Source organism: Lepidochelys kempii, chromosome 18, assembly GCF_965140285.1.
Source record: "Lepidochelys kempii isolate rLepKem1 chromosome 18, rLepKem1.hap1, whole genome shotgun sequence".
NCBI lineage: Eukaryota > Metazoa > Chordata > Testudines > Cheloniidae > Lepidochelys > Lepidochelys kempii.
The window spans coordinates 22,906,039-22,925,278 of record NC_136397.1 but is presented as its reverse complement, the minus strand read 5'-3'; the positions used below and the strand labels follow the sequence as shown (position 1 = coordinate 22,925,278).

The following is a 19,240-nucleotide window of genomic DNA, read 5'->3' as shown; positions in this document are numbered from 1 at the left end:
TCACTTTAAAGTGTGCCTGCGAAAGCTGCCCAAGATTTGCTCAGGTTTTCTGCATATTCAGTTAAAGAGGATTTGAGCCTGACAGCGCTTTAAACTAATGGAATTCCCGTCCCAGAACACAATGCCAGATCTTCGCTCTGTGCTAGAAGTCGCTGGCTGCTGGGGAAAGCTAAGCTCAGGGAGCTGTCTTGAGTTCTCTACTGCTTTGGTCTGTGATGCTGCTAAAATCATCAGCCTTGTTTATCACGTGAGTCATTCTCACCTCAGCATTTGCGGCACTGTGTACTCAGCTCATATTTTATAAAGTACACCTGAGTGACTAATAAAACTCCACAGAATATTGGAACAGGAAGCACTAAAAGAACCAAATCTGCTTTATTCCAGTTATGCTCACTGTTAACTTTTTGTATTTCACTGGCCTAAGACGCTATACTGGTCAGTTTCATGTTCTCTTTATACTCCCTTTCATTTCCTGGCCTTTGTGACCTTGGTTATACTGGGGTTGCAGATGCTGCAAAGGAATGTTTGAAACATGTTTTTCACTGAAAGCATTCGCTGGTTTAATTCAGGACAGCACGTCCATTCAGATTCATATTTGCAACCCTCCCCATTTTTAATAGAGACACCCTAAATTTTGAGCCTAAATGGTTCGACCTTTATATAGCTGCATACTTAAAAAGAGCTCCAGTCCGGAGGAGTGATTGCATCATGGGACTTCCTGTCAGTTCCTTTTTTTTGATGTCACAGTTGTCATAGCATCCACTGTAACCATAGTCTGTGCATCCCATGGCACTGAAGGAATCATTAATGTCAAACCTTATGCCAGCATGGAGTCCCCTGGGCTTCTAGGGAATACTGTGTAGGTCCCTTTCCAAAGTGGGCCCTGGACTAGAGACTTTCTTCGGTAATGAAGTCTACTCTCCAGGTTGAGAGAGAGCCTCCCTCTTCTCTTCATGGCCTATTCCCAATGCTTAGGGATAGCACCATCAGACATGTCATTCAATCTGTTGCCCACCAGCTGCATGCCGGGGCTTAGAATCCTAGTAGCCATGCCTGAGGAACACAGCTTTTAGCTGTAGTCATCTAGGTCTAGCATCATAAGTTTTCTGGGGGAGGTGTCTTTCCTCTGTGCTCATTTAAAAGGAAAAATATATCCGTCATTCCTAATGAGCTGGCAGCTTTCTATAGCCAGTGATCTGTCCTTCTTAAAGGGAGCAAAGCTGCTCAGAATAAGAAGGTGGCAGATGGGGTGTTTGTGAGACCCGTGATTTGGTTCTAAGGTGTCAATTGACTTTAGTAGAGGATGACATTAGCCAGTGGCTGAAATGGGTCAAAGGCCCAGAGGTTACACACAGTACCAGTGGCCGCAGGCAGGAATACGTCCTCTTGGCTAGTCCTGCCTTGCGTTCTAGCAGCAGGTACGCTCTCGTGCTGCTGGCTGAACATGGCTCGGCTTTGCCTTCTCAGAGTTGCACACGTTGTGGCAGAACGAGGAGAGAGCTGCCGTCTCCTCGGGCAAGATCTACGACATCTGGCACCGGAGACATGACTACTGGTTGCTGGCGGGAATTGTTACGTATCCTTGAACTTGTAGTGAGAGCCCTTGCCGCGGTTGACAGGGAGGCGACCAGAGAGGCTGGGCCGCCGCGGGGTGATGGGGAGGTGATCAGCATGAGCAAGATCTTTGTCTTCACGTTGCTCTGAAGAGACTCCTCTCCTGAGTGTTGGTCTTGACTCTGACACCGGCTCCCTCTCTGGCCTTGGGCACGTCATTTAACTACCCCGAGTTTGTCACCAGGGGACCACAGTAGGAGTGCTGCACCGGTTACTTAGTGCTGTGCTTTGAAGATGACGAGAGCTATTGAAAGGCTGAAAGTGTCACTAAGCGAACTCCCCAGGCTAACCAATGAGATTGCAGTTGGCAGTCTGGCCTTTTCCCTTAACACCCCTCCCTGCACCCAGCCATGGCTATGCCCGCTGGCAGGACATCCAGAACGACCCGCGCTATGTGATTCTGAATGAGCCATTCAAGTCGGAGATACACAAGGGGAACTACCTCGAGATGAAGAACAAGTTCCTTGCCCGACGGTTCAAGGTGAGCCTGGAGGGAAGGAGCCCCCCTCTGGAGGAGGGCTAGTGGAGCTGTGCTGGAGGGTGGGGAGTGGGCTCCAGTCTCATGCACTGGAGAGAGCCAGGGAGTGGTCTGCAAGGGCGTTAAGCGCCTGGCAGGGAGACCATGGCACCAGACGCAGATTCATAGGGAATGGGCTGCAGACAGCCCCTGACCCTACGTGCTACTTCTCCTGCATGGAGTGGCAATGAACCACTGCAATGAGACTGTTGCCTAGCTCCTTACTTAGGCCAGGGGCCTCTTGTCAGGTATCAGGGTCCCATGGAGTGGGTTCCCCTGGGCTTGTTTTGGGAGCTGAGCATCGTTCCCATTCACTCAGCTCTTACTAAGCTCAGCAAAGGGAACTGCTGTGGCCTTGCGTGACCTTCCATGGGTATAAATCAACTGTCCTCGGCTGCTCAGTGTCTAACGGGGCTGCCTGCCAGATCCCTGCTCTGCACTCCAAGTGGGAGTGAGTTAAAGCTGTTGCCATCCATTTGCCAGGGGCTGGCCTCTGCGCAGTGAGTCAAGGGGTCTCCACCTAATTCTTAGGCCAGGTGTCTACACCGCCAGTCAGAGCAGCTGGCACTAACCGTCCGCTCCGTCTGAGCCACAGCAGTGTCTGAGGACTGGCTAGGCCCCGCAGACTGGCCCCCCAGCCTCCACTTTGGTGAGATGGAAAAGCCTAAGGGGGAGGGGAAAGTCTGCTTCCCCCTCAGTGGCTGTGGGTGCCCCCGTGTCAGACAAGTGGGGCAGCCAGAGGGCTGGAACGTTGGCCGGAGTAAATCCACATAGCCAGCGCAGCACCGATTTATCCCCGCCGAGGATCTGGCCCTGACTCTTCTCTCTTCTCTGGATGTGTCTCAGTTACTGGAGCAGGCCCTGGTGATAGAGGAGCAGTTGCGAAGGGCCGCGTACCTCAACATGAGCCAGGACCCCAATCACCCGGCCATGGCACTGAACGCCCGTCTGGCTGAAGTGGAGTGCCTTGCCGAAAGCCACCAGCATCTCTCCAAAGAGTCCCTGGCTGGGAACAAGCCTGCCAATGCTGTCCTGCACAAAGGTTTGTCGCTGTTGCATAGCCTGCTCCCTCCCTAGCCGGGGCTGAGAGGAGCGCCAGCCGCACGGGCTCTCACGGGGGCTGCGGTGTTCCCAGCTGACTTGCAGGGGGAGTGGTACCAGCATGGGGCAGAGAGACAATAAATCCAACCAGGAGGAAGTGACTGGCTGGTGTTTGTCTCACAATGTTCCCGTGTCCTGGCGCTGGCCACGTCCCTCCGACCTTTCCTGTCCACAGGGACCGTGGCCATTTGCTTCCAGGGCAGGAGCAGAGGGGAAATGCAAGTGTGCAGTGGGTCGATTCTCATGGCTCCCAAGGTGCCAAGGGGAGACTGTCTTCCCTGGGCAGAAAAGACATGGCTTAGACCTGAAACGAGCCCCGCTTGTGACGCGCAGCAACACCTGCCTAATGTGGGGCCGCTCGCCAGGTGGGGGTGTCTAGGGAGCCCTGGTTGCGTATCCCCCTGGCGACCCCAGGGATTGCATGGCACCCCTAAGCCTAGGGAGACCGAGATAGCAGAGAAGTGAGGTGTTCTCAGCCTGTGTCCATACAGATGTGCGCACAGAGGCGCCCGGGCACAGAGGCTCCGATCGGAAGATCCCAGTGGCCACACTGTGTGTGTGGTTGAGGTCACCATCCTGAACCTGAGCGTTGCTTTGCAGCCGTTCCCACTGGCAGGTATAGAAGTGTTTACTCGCACGGCTTATTAAACGGCCCCAGGCTTGGGGGTGTCAGACCGGCACCCAATGCCCCATTTGAATCTGGTGCATTGATCTGGAGCAGATCTTGCCTAGCACAGGGTGTCGTGAGGGTATTTTGATCCCCTTGAGGGTATTTTGAGCCAGGGTAACCAGGAACGTGCTTTTCACCCGCTTACAAATGTGCAGGTGCTCAGGAGACATGGTGCCGTGTCTGGCTGGTCGGGACTGAAGCCCAGAGTTAACAGATGAACAGCCCCAGGCCTAGATGAGTCAGTCTGATGGAGACTGAGTTTGGAACCAAGAGACCAGCAGAGGCTCCAGCAGGTCCCCACCTAGCCAGTCGTGTGTCAGGTTTTGTGTGCTGTGCCTGGCACCAAGCCTTGACAGACTCCCACTGCCGATTGTAACAGACTGATTATGCCAAGTCGATTTACAGGCGTGGGATCCGTTTATAGCGCTCTAACAGAGGAGTCAATGGGACAAAGTTGCTGTTGCAGTCCAGGGGCTTTGAGGACCAGTGTCTCCTGGCAGCAGTGCCCATGGGGACATTTGCTTCTCCTCTGGAGGTACATGGTTGAAGCGAAGCCTTGCTCTATGGCAATGGCAAAAAACTCTGCAGGGCTTCCACCCCCAAATCCTCCCTTCATTTTCCTGACTGCCCAAGGACAGGATCTTACCTCCCCAGCAGTCGGACTCCTCTGAACCATTACAGAATGGGGTTAAAGTGTTCAGGGATACTGGCCCAGGCAGTCCAGAAGTGATCGTACAAGTAGGTGATGTTCCCTTCCTGTTCCAAACCACCCCCCAGGTACAGAACGTGCGTCTCTTCCCCAAGTCTGGCTCTTTCTACAGGGTCTCCCTTTCTCTGCCCCGTGTGTTCTCTAGCTGGAGGGTCCCATCCAGCACTCTAGTGGAGTTAACAAGGCATGGAACTCCTTGCCTGAGGAGGTTATGAAGGCAGGACCGTAACAGGGTTTAAGAGAGAACTGGATAATTTCATGGAGGTTAAGTCCATTAATGGCTATTAGCCAGGATGGGTAAGGAAGGGTGTTTCTAGCCTGTCTGTCAGAGGGTGGAGACGGATGGCAGGAGAGAGATCACTTGATCATTACCTGTTCGGTTCACTCCCTCTGGGGCACCTGGCACTGCCCACTGTCGGCAGACAGGACCCTGGGCTGGACGGACCCTTGGTCTGACCCGGTCTGGCCGCTCTGATGTTCTTACGTTTACCCAGCAGATCTGAGCAGGGCTTTGGCTCCTGCTAAGAGGGTGGGTCAGTGTAAGAGCCCTCCACCCCTTGGCAGGGCCATGGAGCCTGCCAGCCTGCTGCAGTCTGCCCCAGGTGAGAACCGCTTAGCAGCTCTGCTGATTCATGAGCTGTCAGTGAGGAAATAGTCACTGGCGTAAACTGCAGCCAATTCTGCTGGAGCTAGGACCGCTGGAGGCTGGCGAGGAGTGCGCTTGGGCAAAGGACGGAGCAGGTGCTGCTCCCTGGTGCTACATAAGGGCTCCTGGCCGGAGACTGACCTAGTCCATGCCGGATTTTGGTGTGCAAATGTGAGAGTAGAGAGGGCAGAATATAGCTTGTTTGCCAGACAGAAAACAGCTGTTCTGGGGGGCTCCGAGCAGCAGCTCGCTGTCCAGCACCTTCACTGTCCTAGTCTTCAGATCCCAGCCAAGGGCCATTACCGTAACATCCCATGGGAGCAAATCAACACTTCGATGGGGGACACGGATCTGAGCTGTGGATGGGGAAACGCTGGAAAGGTTCTGCCATTTAAAAGGACACAAGAAAGATACAAGTAGCCAAGTATGGGCAGAACATGAACACGAGGCTGGCAGCAGCCCCCAGATATGCATTACCTGTTTGCTGCCGTGCGCTTGGAGAGCCATGCGGGAAGGCAGGTGGCTGATGAGAGAGCTGCTCTCCCTCGGGCTAGGAGGGGGCAGGGTGTGGAATTAGACGGGCACACGGTTTACAGAATTGCTGTGGCACGTGGCTTCAGGCAGGTGCACAGCCTGTTGTGACGGCTGCTCCGGTGTGGCTAGAGGGGCCCAGAGCTTGCGGGATTCTGACGTTAGCTGGGATTGAGGGGGATGGCTCAGGGGTGGAATTAGGAGGGCACAAAGTGTGTGAAAATCACTTCCTTTCGGCACAGAAGCGTGCGGTGAAGGAGGTGCAGGCATTCGGCACGTGTGGAGAACAACGCCCCCGTACGCCCACTCAACTTCAAATCCGTGTCCCTCTCTGCAAACTATCTCTGAGCCCCGCCAGCTCTCCCAGTACAGCTCCCGTGTCTCCTCTCCTCCAGTGTCCAGGACGTGTCACCGTGTTTTCACCCCCCATGTAACCTCACTGGAATCAGTTTGTCCCTTCTGCTCCCTCCCCAGGATCCCCCTGCTCAGCGTGGGAGAGCAGGTTTCCTAGCTACGCTGGGTGTAATCCGTGTGTCTGTGTTGCAGTTCTGAACCAGCTTGAGGAGCTGCTGAGTGACATGAAGGCAGATGTGACCCGCTTGCCTTCCATGCTGTCCAGGATACCACCAGTCGCCGCTCGCCTGCAGATGTCTGAACGGAGCATCCTGAGTCGTCTCACTAACCGAGGAGGGGACCCCACGGTCCAGCAGGTCAGAGAGAGCCGAAAAGAAACACGGGGCCTGGGCCGCAAAGGCCCCCAGCAGCTTGGGCTGTCCGGCTTGTGCTAGTGGAGTTGTTCAGTCTGGTGACCGGCCTGGAGAGTCCCTTGCAAAGCGTCTCTGTATGGTGCAGTGTTAGGGAGTTAATTGGCAGAGGATGGATACATTGACCTAACAGGCCTTTTCCATCTCTAACTTCTGCGTGCCGTGTCCTGCGTTCCTTACGTAGGCCAAACGTCTCCGCCTCCCACGCTCAGCACGGTGGTGTCTGAGCAACGCTCTCTTTGGAGACCCCCGGGGCATTTTGCCTGAGTAGAAGTGGAGCAGGTAGCCTGGGACGTGTCCCGGTCATGCCAGTGCGTGGCGAGCAGGGAGAGCAGGGCTGGTTGTCTGGAGGGCACCATAGCTGTTATTTCTCCTGTTTCTCCAGGGCTCCTTCGCGTCCTCCCAGCTCTACAACAACAACTTTGGGCCAAACTTCCGGGGTCCTGGACCAGGTGGGATTGTCAACTACAGTCAGATGCCGCTGGGACCTTACGTGACCGGTAGGTTGAGATTTCTAGCAGCCTCTTTCTCTAACTGCAGAAATTAAAGTGGCAAATTTCACTGGGCCACAAGCAAAGCCAAAGACCACTGGGCAAGCAAGATGTTTTCTCTCTTATCAATAGATATTTAGCCGTTTCCAAGATTTTCCTCTGCAGTTCTTATTCCCACCTGAGGTAAGGCCATGCTTATTACTATCTGCTAAACGTATCGTATTGTCTCATCTCTCAGGCACTGCCTAGTAACGTGATTAACTCTAAGTGTCAGCAAATCACGAGGTGGAATGAGTTAATAAATCCAGAATGTTCAGGAGCATATAGTTAGTGTTGTCTCCTTGAATGGTGGTAGCCCTGCTGTCTCTTCCACGCGGCCCCTAGTCACATGCTGCTGGGCAAGTCATTCCTCCAGGCAGTCAGCTCCGGGGGTAGTCCCCAGAGAGCAGCTGTAACTGGTGCAGTCGCTGCGGAGATGCTGGAGTGAAATGATGGGGCCTCTCTTGGGTTCTGACCCACCCTCCCATGTCTTTGCACCCACTAATGCCAGTGAGCAGTGGTGCCCGTGCGTTTAGTGAAGCTCTTTGGTTTGACGGGGTCAGATGGGGAGCAGCCTTTCCGTCCGCACCGTTCACAAAGTAACATGTGAAGGAACGGGGCTCCGGGGCTCCAGAGCTCCTAGGGCACAGGGCTTATCGCTCGTGGCACGCTACGAAACACCTAGCTCCAGCTCTGTAAGGATAAGGAGCATCAACATTGCCCGCAATTCTGAGTCGGTACGGAGAGTGTTTGCAGAGCCTTGGGGCTAGTGGGCCTGTCATTAGGCATCCCTGTTTTGGGGGGACTCATCTCAGACCCACCAGTTTGGTTGCGTTGTTGTTTTTTTGGAGTGTCCCGTTCTTCTCGTGTGCGTAGTTAGGCTCATGCTTGCGATGCTAGGTCATGGCTAGCAGGTAATGCCCAGTGTAGTGGCTTCACGGACATCTTTGATTTCTGGAATCTCTGCATTTTGTTCTCTTCGCACAGAATAGTTTTCCCTGTTCTCATGCCAGTTCCTCAAATCAAACCTCACATTCCCTTCTGCTCCTGAAGACAGGAAGTTCCTAGGCTGATGAGCCATGTTGCCTTGAGAACATACTGGTGTGGATACAGCATGTGTACTTTTGCATGGAACCTGTCTGGTGTCATCCCTTCCAAATTGCAGGTCAGGGCTTTGGAAAGCCTACAGAAGAGCCAGCTCCCAGAGAATCCATCCCAAGTTTTACTCTGAGCCCAGTGCCTGCTTGGACTTGAGTTCAGTCAGTGCTGTATTGATGAGGTTGGCATTGCACATATATCGGGGAAGCTCCTCACCAGGATGTGAGCTGCCAGTGCAGAGGGCCCGTCAGTGAGACATGACGTGCAGCCAGAACCTTCTCTTTTTCCAGGACTTTGCATCCATTTAAACTTTCCTCCCTCTTCCTTGGTTTGTGTCTTGTCTGAGCTACCAGTTAGTGCATTAACGAACACGCCAGTCACAGCAACACAGGAGGCTCTGCCGTCCATTTCTCCCTTGTATTTTTACCATGGTGGCACTGAACTCACCTTAGATCTCATCTGAAATGCAAAGGAGTCTTCAGCAAATAAGCCAAGCTCTGGGAAAACTCTTACTGCCCCAGAGGATTCGGCGTGTCTCTTGGTGCGGTCGTGTCAGAGGGCAATAGGAATCGTCAGTCAACGAGCAGTCTTTAGCCAGGATAATTCACCGCTTTGCAAGGATCATTCGAGTAGGTTTCCTCTCCTCTCCTCCTCCTTGCAGCGCGCTGTGGAATTCTCTCCAAGGTTGCTGGGCTGGGCTGGGCTGGAAGCCCCTTGTTTTTAGAGGTAGCACTCCGAGGAATGTCTGCACTGCAGCTGGGAGCCCGACTCATGCTAGCCCTGCTTGAGCTAGTGCCCGTAAACCAGCGGTGCAGACAGTCAGCTCAGGCTCACCCCTGAGTTCAGACCTAGCTGCCGCCCCAGCGGCCATGTTTACACTGCTATGCGCTGGTGTGAGTCTGCCGGGCAGACATACCCAGAGGTGCTGGGAGGCTAGCCCACTCTCAGAGCGCTGCTGGGTCTCACCCGTGAGGCCATTCTTCAGCACCCAGGACTGCCTGGCATTGTCCTACTTGATTCCTGACCGTGAGCCCAGTCCTGGTCCAAATCAGGAGTTAGTCCCGGGTGTCCCCTTTTCTCTGCACAAAGCTCCTGTTCCAGACACAACGGGACAAGCCTCACAGGTGGCTGAGGCGATTTTCAGTGTCTTTGTCTTGCAGTTTCCTCCTAGACCCAGGAAATGAGTTCCTGTAAAGTATCCAGTGGCAGGGCAGAGCTCCCTGGCCATGTGACCAAGCCCTGCCGGCCATCATGACCTTATATGAAAATAGAATGAAACCCAACACGTGGTGTCTGGTTCATGATGGTGAGACATGGAAATTACCCATCAGCAATGCCTCCGCTAGCCAAGGGCTGCCAGCGTCGCCTGGAGGCACTTTCCAGTTGATGAGATCCACCCCCCAGAAATGGTTCCCTATAGTACTAGATCCCTTAAGGTTACGTTTCTTAATAGTGGCTCATCTTATGACATATAATGTCATGTTAGAACTGCCTACTGAGAGCGTCTTCCTTTGCGACCCCCCTGTCGCCCATTCTGCCCGTTGGCACAGCACTGGGTGTTCTGCCCCACGGGTGGCTGAGTTTCCGTGGTGGGCGGCATGGCCCCCTGTGGTCAGTGTGTGACGCACAGAATCATAGGACTGGAAGGGACCGCGAGAGGTCATCTAGTCCAGTCCCCTGCACTCCCGGCAGGACTAAGTATTATCTAGACCGTCCCTGACAGGTGTCTGTCTAACCGGCGCTTAAAAATCTCCAATGATGGAGATTCCACAACCGCCCTAGACAACTTATTCCAGTGCTTAACTTCCAGTTAGGAAGTTTTGCCTAATGTCCAACCTAAACTGCCCGTGCTGCAATTTAAGGCCACATGCAGGGAGCAAAGCTGCTCCAGGGACGGAAAGGACTCTCCGGGACAGCTGTCACTTCTGCAAGGTGCTAAATCAGGCTATTTCTGAGAGTGGTTTGTTATTCTCAGTTGTCTTGCCCATTGCCATCCCCGGGGGCCATTCCCTCAGAGCTTTCACCATTGTGTTCCTTCCTGCTCATAGAGCGCTACATTTTGACTCTTCAGCTACTGCTTGAGAAGGCTGAGAGTTCACCACGTGCCTCTCTCCCCTCGGCCCAGCCCGCTGCCCGCTCAGGGCCACTGACAGCAGTTTTGACAAGCCAGCACGCTTCAAGCATTCCCAGCAGTGAGCTGGAGCGAGCAGCGGAGCCGTGTGCACTGGGCCATAAGCACCTTATTGTGTAAATGTTGCATTTGCCTTGCTATCGGGTGGTGCTTATTTGTGAACTGAACACGGACGTGTGTGCACGCGGGTGCTGGGCTAGGGGAATGCAGCTGGTGTGCTTGCTTCTAAGAACGTTTCCTTTAGGTTGGCCAGTGGCCCTGCCTTCTCTGCTCCTTGGGGTCAGTCACGCCCGCTTTGCCGTCACCTTGCACTGCGTTTCCGTGCACATGGTAGCCCACACGACAGGGAGGGGAATGGAAACCAGGTGGCCTGTAACGCATTCACTTTTGTTCTTGCAGCGACACCCAATGGGCCGCCCTCCAGCCACCCCGATAAAAAAGTAGCCGAGTCACTGAAAGATGGTGCAGCCTTGGAACGCAAGGGGAAGCTTGGTGACATCATCTGCATCGAAGACTAACTCTCAGCCCAGTGGGTGTTGGGGCCAGGGGCTGCCTTGCTCACATTTTAAAGTGTTCTTCAAAACAAACCGTCCCCCAGCCCATTTCAAGAACTTCTTAGAAGGGGATTTCATTTCCTTGTACATTTTTTGCACTTTCTTATTGAAGACTTGAAGAGTTTGTCTTGACAATGTTGGCTGAATTATGAAGGGATTATCTAGTAACAGTATTTATGTCTCTGGTTTTATCGACATGTAAAGGGAGACCGTATTGGAAGCTCTGTTTCTAGTCCAGTTACCCTGAGGTGTCAGTTAGGAGCCAGGCTTAATTCTTTTCTGTAGCCTCCTAGGGTCGTTCTATTTTTATGTCCGTTTTGTGTTTGAGCAAATGCATGCACACGTCAAGCCACTGTTCTGCTGCCAAATGTCCCGTGTATGCGAGGGGGAATGTGCCCACAGGCACCAAGGGAGAACACGCATGCTGCAGGAGATGTCTGTCTCCCCAGCAGGGAATGGGTTAAATGAGCTGTGTTTATATTTCCGGACTGCTCACTGGCTCCTGGCCTGTACTGAACAGACGAATTGCCTGAGGGCAGTACCTAACCCTAACCCTAACCCTGAGGGCAGTATACACAGATCTAGCTGGTCTAGCAGACCGCGTGGGATTCAGGGGGTCAAAGCCTTGGGTGGGTTAGGATGACGTGAGCTACGTACGATGCAGGTGCTGTAGTTACCTCCATAGACACTTGTCGGAGAATGTGCCAGGTGAACAGTCACCTAGGACCTTCCTGCCTGGCCCAGAGTGTGGACAGCTGGCACCTGGCTTCACAGGTAACACGCAGCGTGGGGAGCTGGGGATTGTTGGTGTAAGAAGCAGGCGTTTGCTTCGGTGTTGGGTTTGGTGAGCAGGTCGCTGCCCTGCAGACTGCCAGGTCACTGCACACCCCAAGAAACCTTTCTCCCAGTCCGGCGTGAGAGCTGAGTTGCTGACAGCAAAGACCCTGCACTGTTATGTTAGCTGAGGCCTAGGGTCTGCTGTATCCATTTACTGAGCCACAGGGCTGGGGGCGTCCTTCTTACTGGGGCAGAGAATAAAAGGCAGCCCGTCCGCCTTGCCTGCCCCCGGGCCAGTGCCCCGAGATAGCAGCTGTGCTGTACCTCCTCCTTTGGGGAGCCATTTTGCCCTCTCTAATCTGCCTTTCACTGCACCCGCCTGCGGTGAAAGCCACCCATGGCCGAGGAGGAGCCCCCCGCTTGCCGGCAGAGCTGCTGCTTGGCAAGCACTGGTGTGTGTGTGTGTGTGTGGGGGGGACTCTATGCCCAGCCGGACCCTCTTCCTCTCTGCACCCGACATTGCCAGCCCTTTCTTGGCACAGACGCTGATTGGCAGGAGAGGAGCGAGGCGTGTCAGGGAAGTGCTCCTGGGTCAAACGCTGCATCTACTTACCTTGAATTCCCTCATCACTTCATACCCGGCTCTGCTCCAGCCAGAACCTTCTCCTTGGGCTTGGTGGTTCACTGGATTCTGGAGGTTGAACTGGAGCAGAGCGAGGAAGCACTCGCCCCCCCCCCCCGAATCATAGAAGATGAGGGTTGGAAGAGACCTCAGGAGGTCATCTAGTCCCCCCCCTGCTCAAAGCAGGACCAGCCCCAAGTAAATCATCCCAGGCAGGGCTTTGTCAAGCTGGGCCTTAAAAACCTCTAAGGATGGAGATTCCACCACATCCCTAGGTAACGCATTCCAGTGCTTCACCACCCTCTTAGTGAAATAGCCCTACTCCAGTGTGGCTTGGTGAGCGATTGCTGGGACAGTGGAAGACGTCCAGGCTCTGGGATGGCAATCATCTGTAGATTGTCTCCTCTGGAACATGCAATGCAGAAGGCTGGGGCTGGCTTACTCACTGGTAGGGCTAGGTTTGTTAATAGGCCAGGTCTCCCTGCACGCTGCTAGCCCCTTGCTAATGGCACTGCAGTGGCTGCATGTATGCAGTAGCACGGTGCCTGAAAACAGCAGGGCCAGGATTAACTCTGCAGCAGTAGCTTTTCACCCCGTCCCCTCCCTCCACAGGGCAAGTTGGCTGCCCCCAGCACAATGTGACACAGGAAAAAGAAGGGCTGTCAGTGCTCGCTCCCGGATCCTGGCTGACCTGGAACAGGGCTTCTTCAGTCAGGACAGGTAGGGGTACCAGTGTGTCTCCCAGGGAAGGATAATGCAGCGTGCACTCCAGAGGTGGCTGCATTTTGGTGGAGATGCATGCCTGTGGGGGGGTGAAATGCATTCTGTAATAGCTGGGCAGTCCGCTCCTGAGAGTCAGCCGCTGGGAGCGGACACTGAAGAGAGTTGCAAGCATGGAATGGGGGCAAACAATAGCCTTGTCTTTGCAGGCAGGCCCTATTCTAGTGCAGAGGAAGCCAATGCACTGTGGCCTGCCACCTTATTTTGTGGCAAGAAGATTTTTAATGGAGGGGAAATTAGCAACTCTCATAGTTCCTATCTCTGATGTTTACAGAGCTACCAGTGTGTTCTTCTGTCCAAAGTTCATTTGTGATGGTTCCCTTCTCAGTGGCTAGATTTCCTGTAGCAGTGTTTTGTTTTGGGTAAGATTACTTGGCACTAGGCTGTGTTTGAACCATTTCCGTACCTCCTCCTCCCCCCCTGCCCCCCAACAAGGAGATGAGCGTTTTAAAAGGCTCTCACTGCTGGTTATGTTAAACTAGCTAAAAATGACCCCCCCACCCCCAACGGTTTTTAACCTGCTTTTTTTCTACTACAAAGTAGACTCCTACCAGTAACTGCAACAGGGAAAGGCACTGATGCCTGGACAGTGGGGCCAGTATTAACGCCTCCCACCTACATGGTCATCGACAGAAGGGATTATGCAACAATTCTGAGCAAGTTGAAAAAGCTCCAGTGAAATACAGACTAAGGCAGTGAAGATTTGGGGAATAGACTAGGGAAAACCAGAAGCATTTAAAGCTACTTTGCCTTCATGATTCTTGGTTTGTTATTTTGTGATACTAACTGAACCGTGCTGACCTTTTGTAGGAGCGTTTCTGGCGTCTGTAGCCAACACAAATCACATTTACTTTGTACTGTGTGTATTTGTTTTTGTTTTCTGTGTTTTAATAAATCCTTTAAAAAAAGGAGTCAACAAAAACGTTTCCCAATTATTTTTATTGTTACAGCCGCAGCCTCTGCAGCAGAGTGGAAATGGGCCAATGAAGGGCTGTAGGCAGCTTGGGAGGGGCCTTTAGCTCCCGTGAGTCACTTGAAAATGCAGGAGGTAGGTCTGACACGATCAGTACAGGAAGAGCAGGACCCTGTTCTACCCCGCTCTGTCAGCATGGCCCATGGAGTTTCCGCCTCCAGGAGACAGCAAGTGCCCTTGGAGGGGGTACATGCATGCACAGGCTCTGGCTTTCCCTCCCCAGGGCTGAGAGCTGCTGAAATTCCCTTCCGCCAAAGGCTCAGCACACGTGGTTTCTGAAACGCGCATTAGCAGAAACACAGGCCCCTACTCTCCGCTCTGAGACAATTGAGCACCTGGGTTTCAGGCTGAAGGAGCTGAAGTATTGCCATGGCCTGGAAAGCCACTGAGCGCAGGGGGAGTTGAGCTTGAGCAAGGCCTGCAGCCGCTGAGCCACACCAGGCTGGCAGCAGGGGTTTCTGCAGCCTCAGTGCTGAGAGGGGTGATGGCTGCTTCCCCCCCTGGGGACATCACGTCTTGCTTGAAACAGGTAGCCACAGGAACCAACGGGGGACCTGCAGCGCGAGGCTGAGCTTGGAGCACGAGGGAAGCCACATGATTGGCCCCAGTAATGCCCTTTGGGTCCCTGCCATGGCATGGGGAGGCGCTATGATGGTGCAGGATCCCCCCGTCAGGATTAATGCAGCCCAGGCTCCCGACGCCTTCAGTCCAAAGCAGCCAAGGAAACCCTCCTGCAGACAGATCAGGCTGGCCTTTTATTTTGTCATTCCATAAATACAGTAGCTGAATGTCCATCGCAATCATCATTCAGCAGCACAATGCAGTCAGCTGGTTTGGCCTGTCATTTATGCAGTTCTAGCTAGTGTAATCATCACAACCCTCGCTGTGTCTCTCTCTCTCTCTCAAAAGAAAGCGCTTTATTTACATACAAGGATTGGCTGTAAGACAGGACAATAACTGGCCTTGGTAATTCACAGCTACTAGGTGCAGGGGCGTTGTCCAGGGTAAAGAGCAGGGCTCGCTGAATGACGGGGAAAGCACACACACCAGAACTCACCTGCCTTACATGCCTCGTACACAGAACAAAGGGCACAGGAAACCAAGCAAATCCCCTGGGGTAGGATATGGAGGCTCAGACCAGAAAAGGCAACTGGAAGTTGTGGAAACCCCCTTGAACAGCTCTGGGAGGGGACGCTCGGGGCCACAGGAGCAAGCGTTGGGATCCGGGGGGTGGTTTTAGCGTAACGTTCACCTGAACATGTGCAGCACCCCACAGCGCTCCCTGGGGACACTGCAGCGCTGGGGCTGGGGCTAACATGGGACAAGCCAGACAAACAGCAGCTGCTAAAGTGCAATTGTAGGCAAGGCTGTCACCATCCTTCACGCACCCTGCCGGGGAACTTTCTCTGCCCATTCCTCACGCTGGGGAGACCCAAACCCGCTCCCTGCTGCTAGGGAGCAACACGCTGAGCTTTCCTGGGGCATTTCTGCTTGGGGTTTACCACCACCACCAAAGGCAATGAATCGCTGACTAGCCTACTCCCAGAGCAGTTGATACCCGAGCAGTGGGCCCTTTCTCAGTGCCCACAAGCCAGGTGTTTATTCCCCTGCTCACAGGTGTATGGCAGAGCACTGCGAGTACAGGGACAGGTTCTCGTCCCTCCTGCCTGCCTGCAGGACACAGCCCGCCCCCCTGAACATGCAGCGCTGCAGGAACCTAACACCCCATGCAACTGGCCAACCACCTTTTTACAGCAGCTTAAAAACTGTACAATTTTTAATCCAGCCTCAAACGCTAATATGAAAGGAAATTTAAATTCAGTAGCAACAAGCGTCAGGCCTGAAACACTGAGCAGCCCCGTACACAGTTCTCACTCAGAGCAGCATTCTGCATGAGAACCATTAAGGCAGCTGGATGGGGGGCAGGAACAGCAGTGGCTCAGCAAGACAGCATTGAGCACGTTAGTCATATGGTGAGGTTACAGCCATGGGTGGGGGTTCAGACCCCTACCGCAGACCAGCAGAGTCATGCACAGGTGTAATTTATATTCTAATTTGCAAAGTCAATCAGGAATAAACTGGTGCAAATCACAACTTGTCTTTCTGCACTGGGGCCTGAGCCCAGGGAGCTACCTCCAGGCAGGGACTTAAGACAGGCCGAGCCCACACCACCAGCTGTAAAGAGACCAGTCCAGGGGGTGTGCAGAAATGCCTTTTAAAAAGGAGCAAGACAAAAATGGTCCAAGCGAATCAGCTTTCCGCAAGGTAGCTGCAGTAACCTACGGTGGTGGGAGGCCACAGCTGAGGGATGTTTTAAAAAGCTCTGCCAATGGACGTGTGGGTTTTTTGTAGGTTGGGGCAGTGCTCTGATCCTGCTGTGCTAGAGAGGTTTGCGTGACCCATGTACACACACAATCTCTGTACAAACGCCAAACAGGCACTGCTTGGTAGTGCCAATTAATACAAGAAATGCAAGTGCATTTTCAGAGCAAGTTCCCAGCTCCCTGAGTGTTGCTGGGCGAGAAAAAGAGAAAAAGGGGAACAGAAGCACTAATATTTGTAAAACCTAAATAAATGCAGTCAGAGTCCTTAAAAACATTAACCCCTGCCAGGGAACAATGATTCCTCACCACTGTTGCTTTATCATTGTTCATTAGTATTATTGTGCCTGCTTTGTAGATCATCCAAATTAGATAGGTTTCTGCTACCCTTAGGGTGCAGAATTATTCCAGCACTTGACAAGGGGATAGCTCCTGGAAGTTTGGAACAGAATCTTATCTGTAGTCTAAACATGTGGTTATCTATGCAATGGTTATGAGAAAATACTACCAACATTATACCAAAAATTGAAGTATGCGATTACTACAGTAATGCAAAACTTCTGCGGCTTTTAGATCTCAGACCACCTAGTGTGAAGTGGCTTATCCGATAGCATCTGATTTGCAGAACCATCCCAAAGGGATCCATATAGCCAACAGTGAAATGCAGCCACCTCTGGGGTGGAAAGTGGCATCCGTTTAACGGCACCAGCAACGTTACCTATGAGTTTAGGACAGGAAATGAATATGTATTTGTTGACTGTTATATCAAGTTGACTCAGTGGTTCCACAATCAGTCTAAAGATGAGATTAATCTTTAGTGGAAATGGGGAACCTAGCAGTCTACCGAAGTAATTCATCTGGCAAGCGAGACCAAGCTATCTCCCTGTAATTGCTGTGCACATATGTCATCAGTGAAACAAGTACCTACAAATGCAGACTGAAATTTTAAGGGAAAGTTGGTACCATATCAGGTGGCAGCCCATACAAGTCAGGGATCTGAAACAAGAATAATGATTTTGTAACATACAAAAAATATTTTTTTTTGTTTGCAAAGGCAAAAGATTCTCAAAAATACGCACTACAGCTGTTCAGTCCAGTGTGCAGTATCCACATTACTGAGCAGCACCCAGCCACAGACCAGACACAGCCGCAAGTCTGGTGGCTTGAACTCCTTACACCGACATCCTCTTGGATTAAATTGCTCATTACCATCATTTACTGTGTGCAGTTGGTAACGATACTCCATGATTGTCCACTGAACACATGTAAACTAAATCCCTGTCTGCCCTGCTCCTTTTAAAGCAATGACTGGCTCAAGCAGTTTCAGAGGTTGCTTACGAAATATCACAGATTCTGGGTGTTAAGGAAATCAAGCATCTAAAATTAAAGCTGGATGTTTTCTGGACAGAGATTAATTGAAGGTCTCTGCTCTCTTTCATACTAAACAGTTACACTGTTTAAAATGTTTAGTATAAACATTGTACATGTAAAACTTCATATTAGTTGTAAATGAGAACCTAGACCTGAGTGAATGACAGAGGAAGTAATGAAACCAGCAAGATGCTCGTGTTAAAACAGCATTGCCTGCTGGAGAGAAAAGCACCAGCACAGTGAGGGATTCTGACTGGAATGCCTTCAATGCCAGCGTGCCATTTCTGTTCAAAGTCACAAACTGCGTCCTGCACTCAGTCCTCCGCAAAGCTCCCGGGAAGCCCACTGAGGCCAAGAGGTGCCTGGGCTGAGGACATAGCCTGTTCACAGGGAAAGAAAGCCCCCTGATTGGAACTGAGTGGGCTCAGGCCTTGTGCGAATAGCACCACCACCTCAGAAGGTCAATATGAGGCACCAGAAAAATAAAAAAAAGCATTGTGACAAACACCCCCGGCCCCAGTGCGGGCCTTGGGGAGGCTACCAAATCGCAGAGCATGAACTCTTACAGCGGCTTGCCAACAACTTGGCTGATACACTTTGTATTTTTTGAAGTATTCAATCTTCTCCAACAGAAACAGATACAGATCAAACTAAAGAACAGAACCAGCTGGGAGATGCAGGCAGTACTCCCGAAACAGCTGTTTCTAACATTCTTAGATGGTTACCACAGACAGTCCTCCGCACTCACATTAGCCAGATCATTGTAAAGCCAGCGTTGCTTTTGGAACAGAGAGACTAGAATTCTTACAGGGAAATGGTGTGTGTGTCAGATCTGAATATTCAAGCACATCGTACAGGAGCTGGAATCAATGAAAAGCAGAGATATTCTGCGTGCATTTGTGAAAAACGTAGTTTCTCCTTTTAAAAAAGGAAGCCCAGAGGCCTGAAATCTTCCCAGCCTGGGACTCTTCTTGCATTCAAAAGAAATGGTGCATAATAAGCCTATGTAGTCTTGCAGCAACAGGGTAAACAACTTCTCCAGAACATCTTGCCACGTGGTATCTTCGGATGCCAATCACACTCTTCCCTTGGCTTCAGTAAAGCTTAAGCAAGCAAACAGAAGACTAGGAGTTGAGAGAGTCCGGGGGACAGCAGGCACAGTTAGGATCTGTAGTCCTTTTTGCTGTATGGTTTATTGCCCAAAATACTATCGATCTCGTGTATAATAGAAGAGGACAATTTTGGAAGAACCTGTACACAACATACATACAAAGAAAATCAGAATGTAAGTCAGCGCTGAAGTTGTCTCAAGGGACCCATCAACCTGCAAAACTTGAGCTGCCAACATTCCCCTGCTGGCTTTGGGATAAGTGGTCACTGGTGGAGTTTAAGGAGGTGTTAATGACAGCACATAGTATCGAGGTGCACAAGACGCTCACTAATAAACTGTATTGACCAGCAGGCAACACTAAAACCACCTACATCCTCGCTTGTGACGGACCAGCAGGGGCTGATTGAGCTAGTGATGGTC

The 19,240-nt window shown here is 52.1% G+C and overlaps 2 protein-coding genes across 25 annotated transcripts in view; one reads left to right on the top strand and one right to left on the bottom strand.

Moving 5' to 3' along the window:
• CHD5 (chromodomain helicase DNA binding protein 5) overlaps window positions 1-13,966 on the top strand; it is an 80,562-nt gene extending 66,596 nt beyond the window's left edge. For 6 of the 12 annotated variants that reach the window (XM_073316219.2, XM_073316220.2, XM_073316217.2 and 3 more), the window contains 7 exons: window positions 1,468-1,576; window positions 1,963-2,095; window positions 2,978-3,173; window positions 6,335-6,498; window positions 6,938-7,052; window positions 12,877-12,984; window positions 13,319-13,966. In XM_073316219.2, coding sequence (XP_073172320.1) covers window positions 1,468-1,576; window positions 1,963-2,095; window positions 2,978-3,173; window positions 6,335-6,498; window positions 6,938-7,052; window positions 12,877-12,984; window positions 13,319-13,410 — 917 coding nt within the window. In that variant the 3' untranslated portion in view covers window positions 13,411-13,966. Of the gene's footprint in view, window positions 1-1,467; window positions 1,577-1,962; window positions 2,096-2,977; window positions 3,174-6,334; window positions 6,499-6,937; window positions 7,053-7,175; window positions 7,227-9,340; window positions 9,487-10,710; window positions 11,187-12,876; window positions 12,985-13,318 lie in introns of those variants that run through there. The other 6 variants (XR_012155512.2, XM_073316222.2, XM_073316221.2 and 3 more) reach the window with 6 other exon arrangements.
• Window positions 13,967-14,759: 793 nt separating this feature from the next.
• The window catches only part of KCNAB2 (potassium voltage-gated channel subfamily A regulatory beta subunit 2), a 113,278-nt gene continuing 108,797 nt past the window's right edge, over window positions 14,760-19,240 (bottom strand). For all 13 annotated transcript variants that reach the window (XM_073316253.2, XM_073316255.2, XM_073316252.2 and 10 more), the window contains one exon: window positions 14,760-18,960. In XM_073316253.2, the coding sequence (XP_073172354.1) occupies window positions 18,871-18,960 (90 nt within the window). In that variant the 3' untranslated portion in view covers window positions 14,760-18,870. The remainder of the gene's footprint in view (window positions 18,961-19,240) is intronic.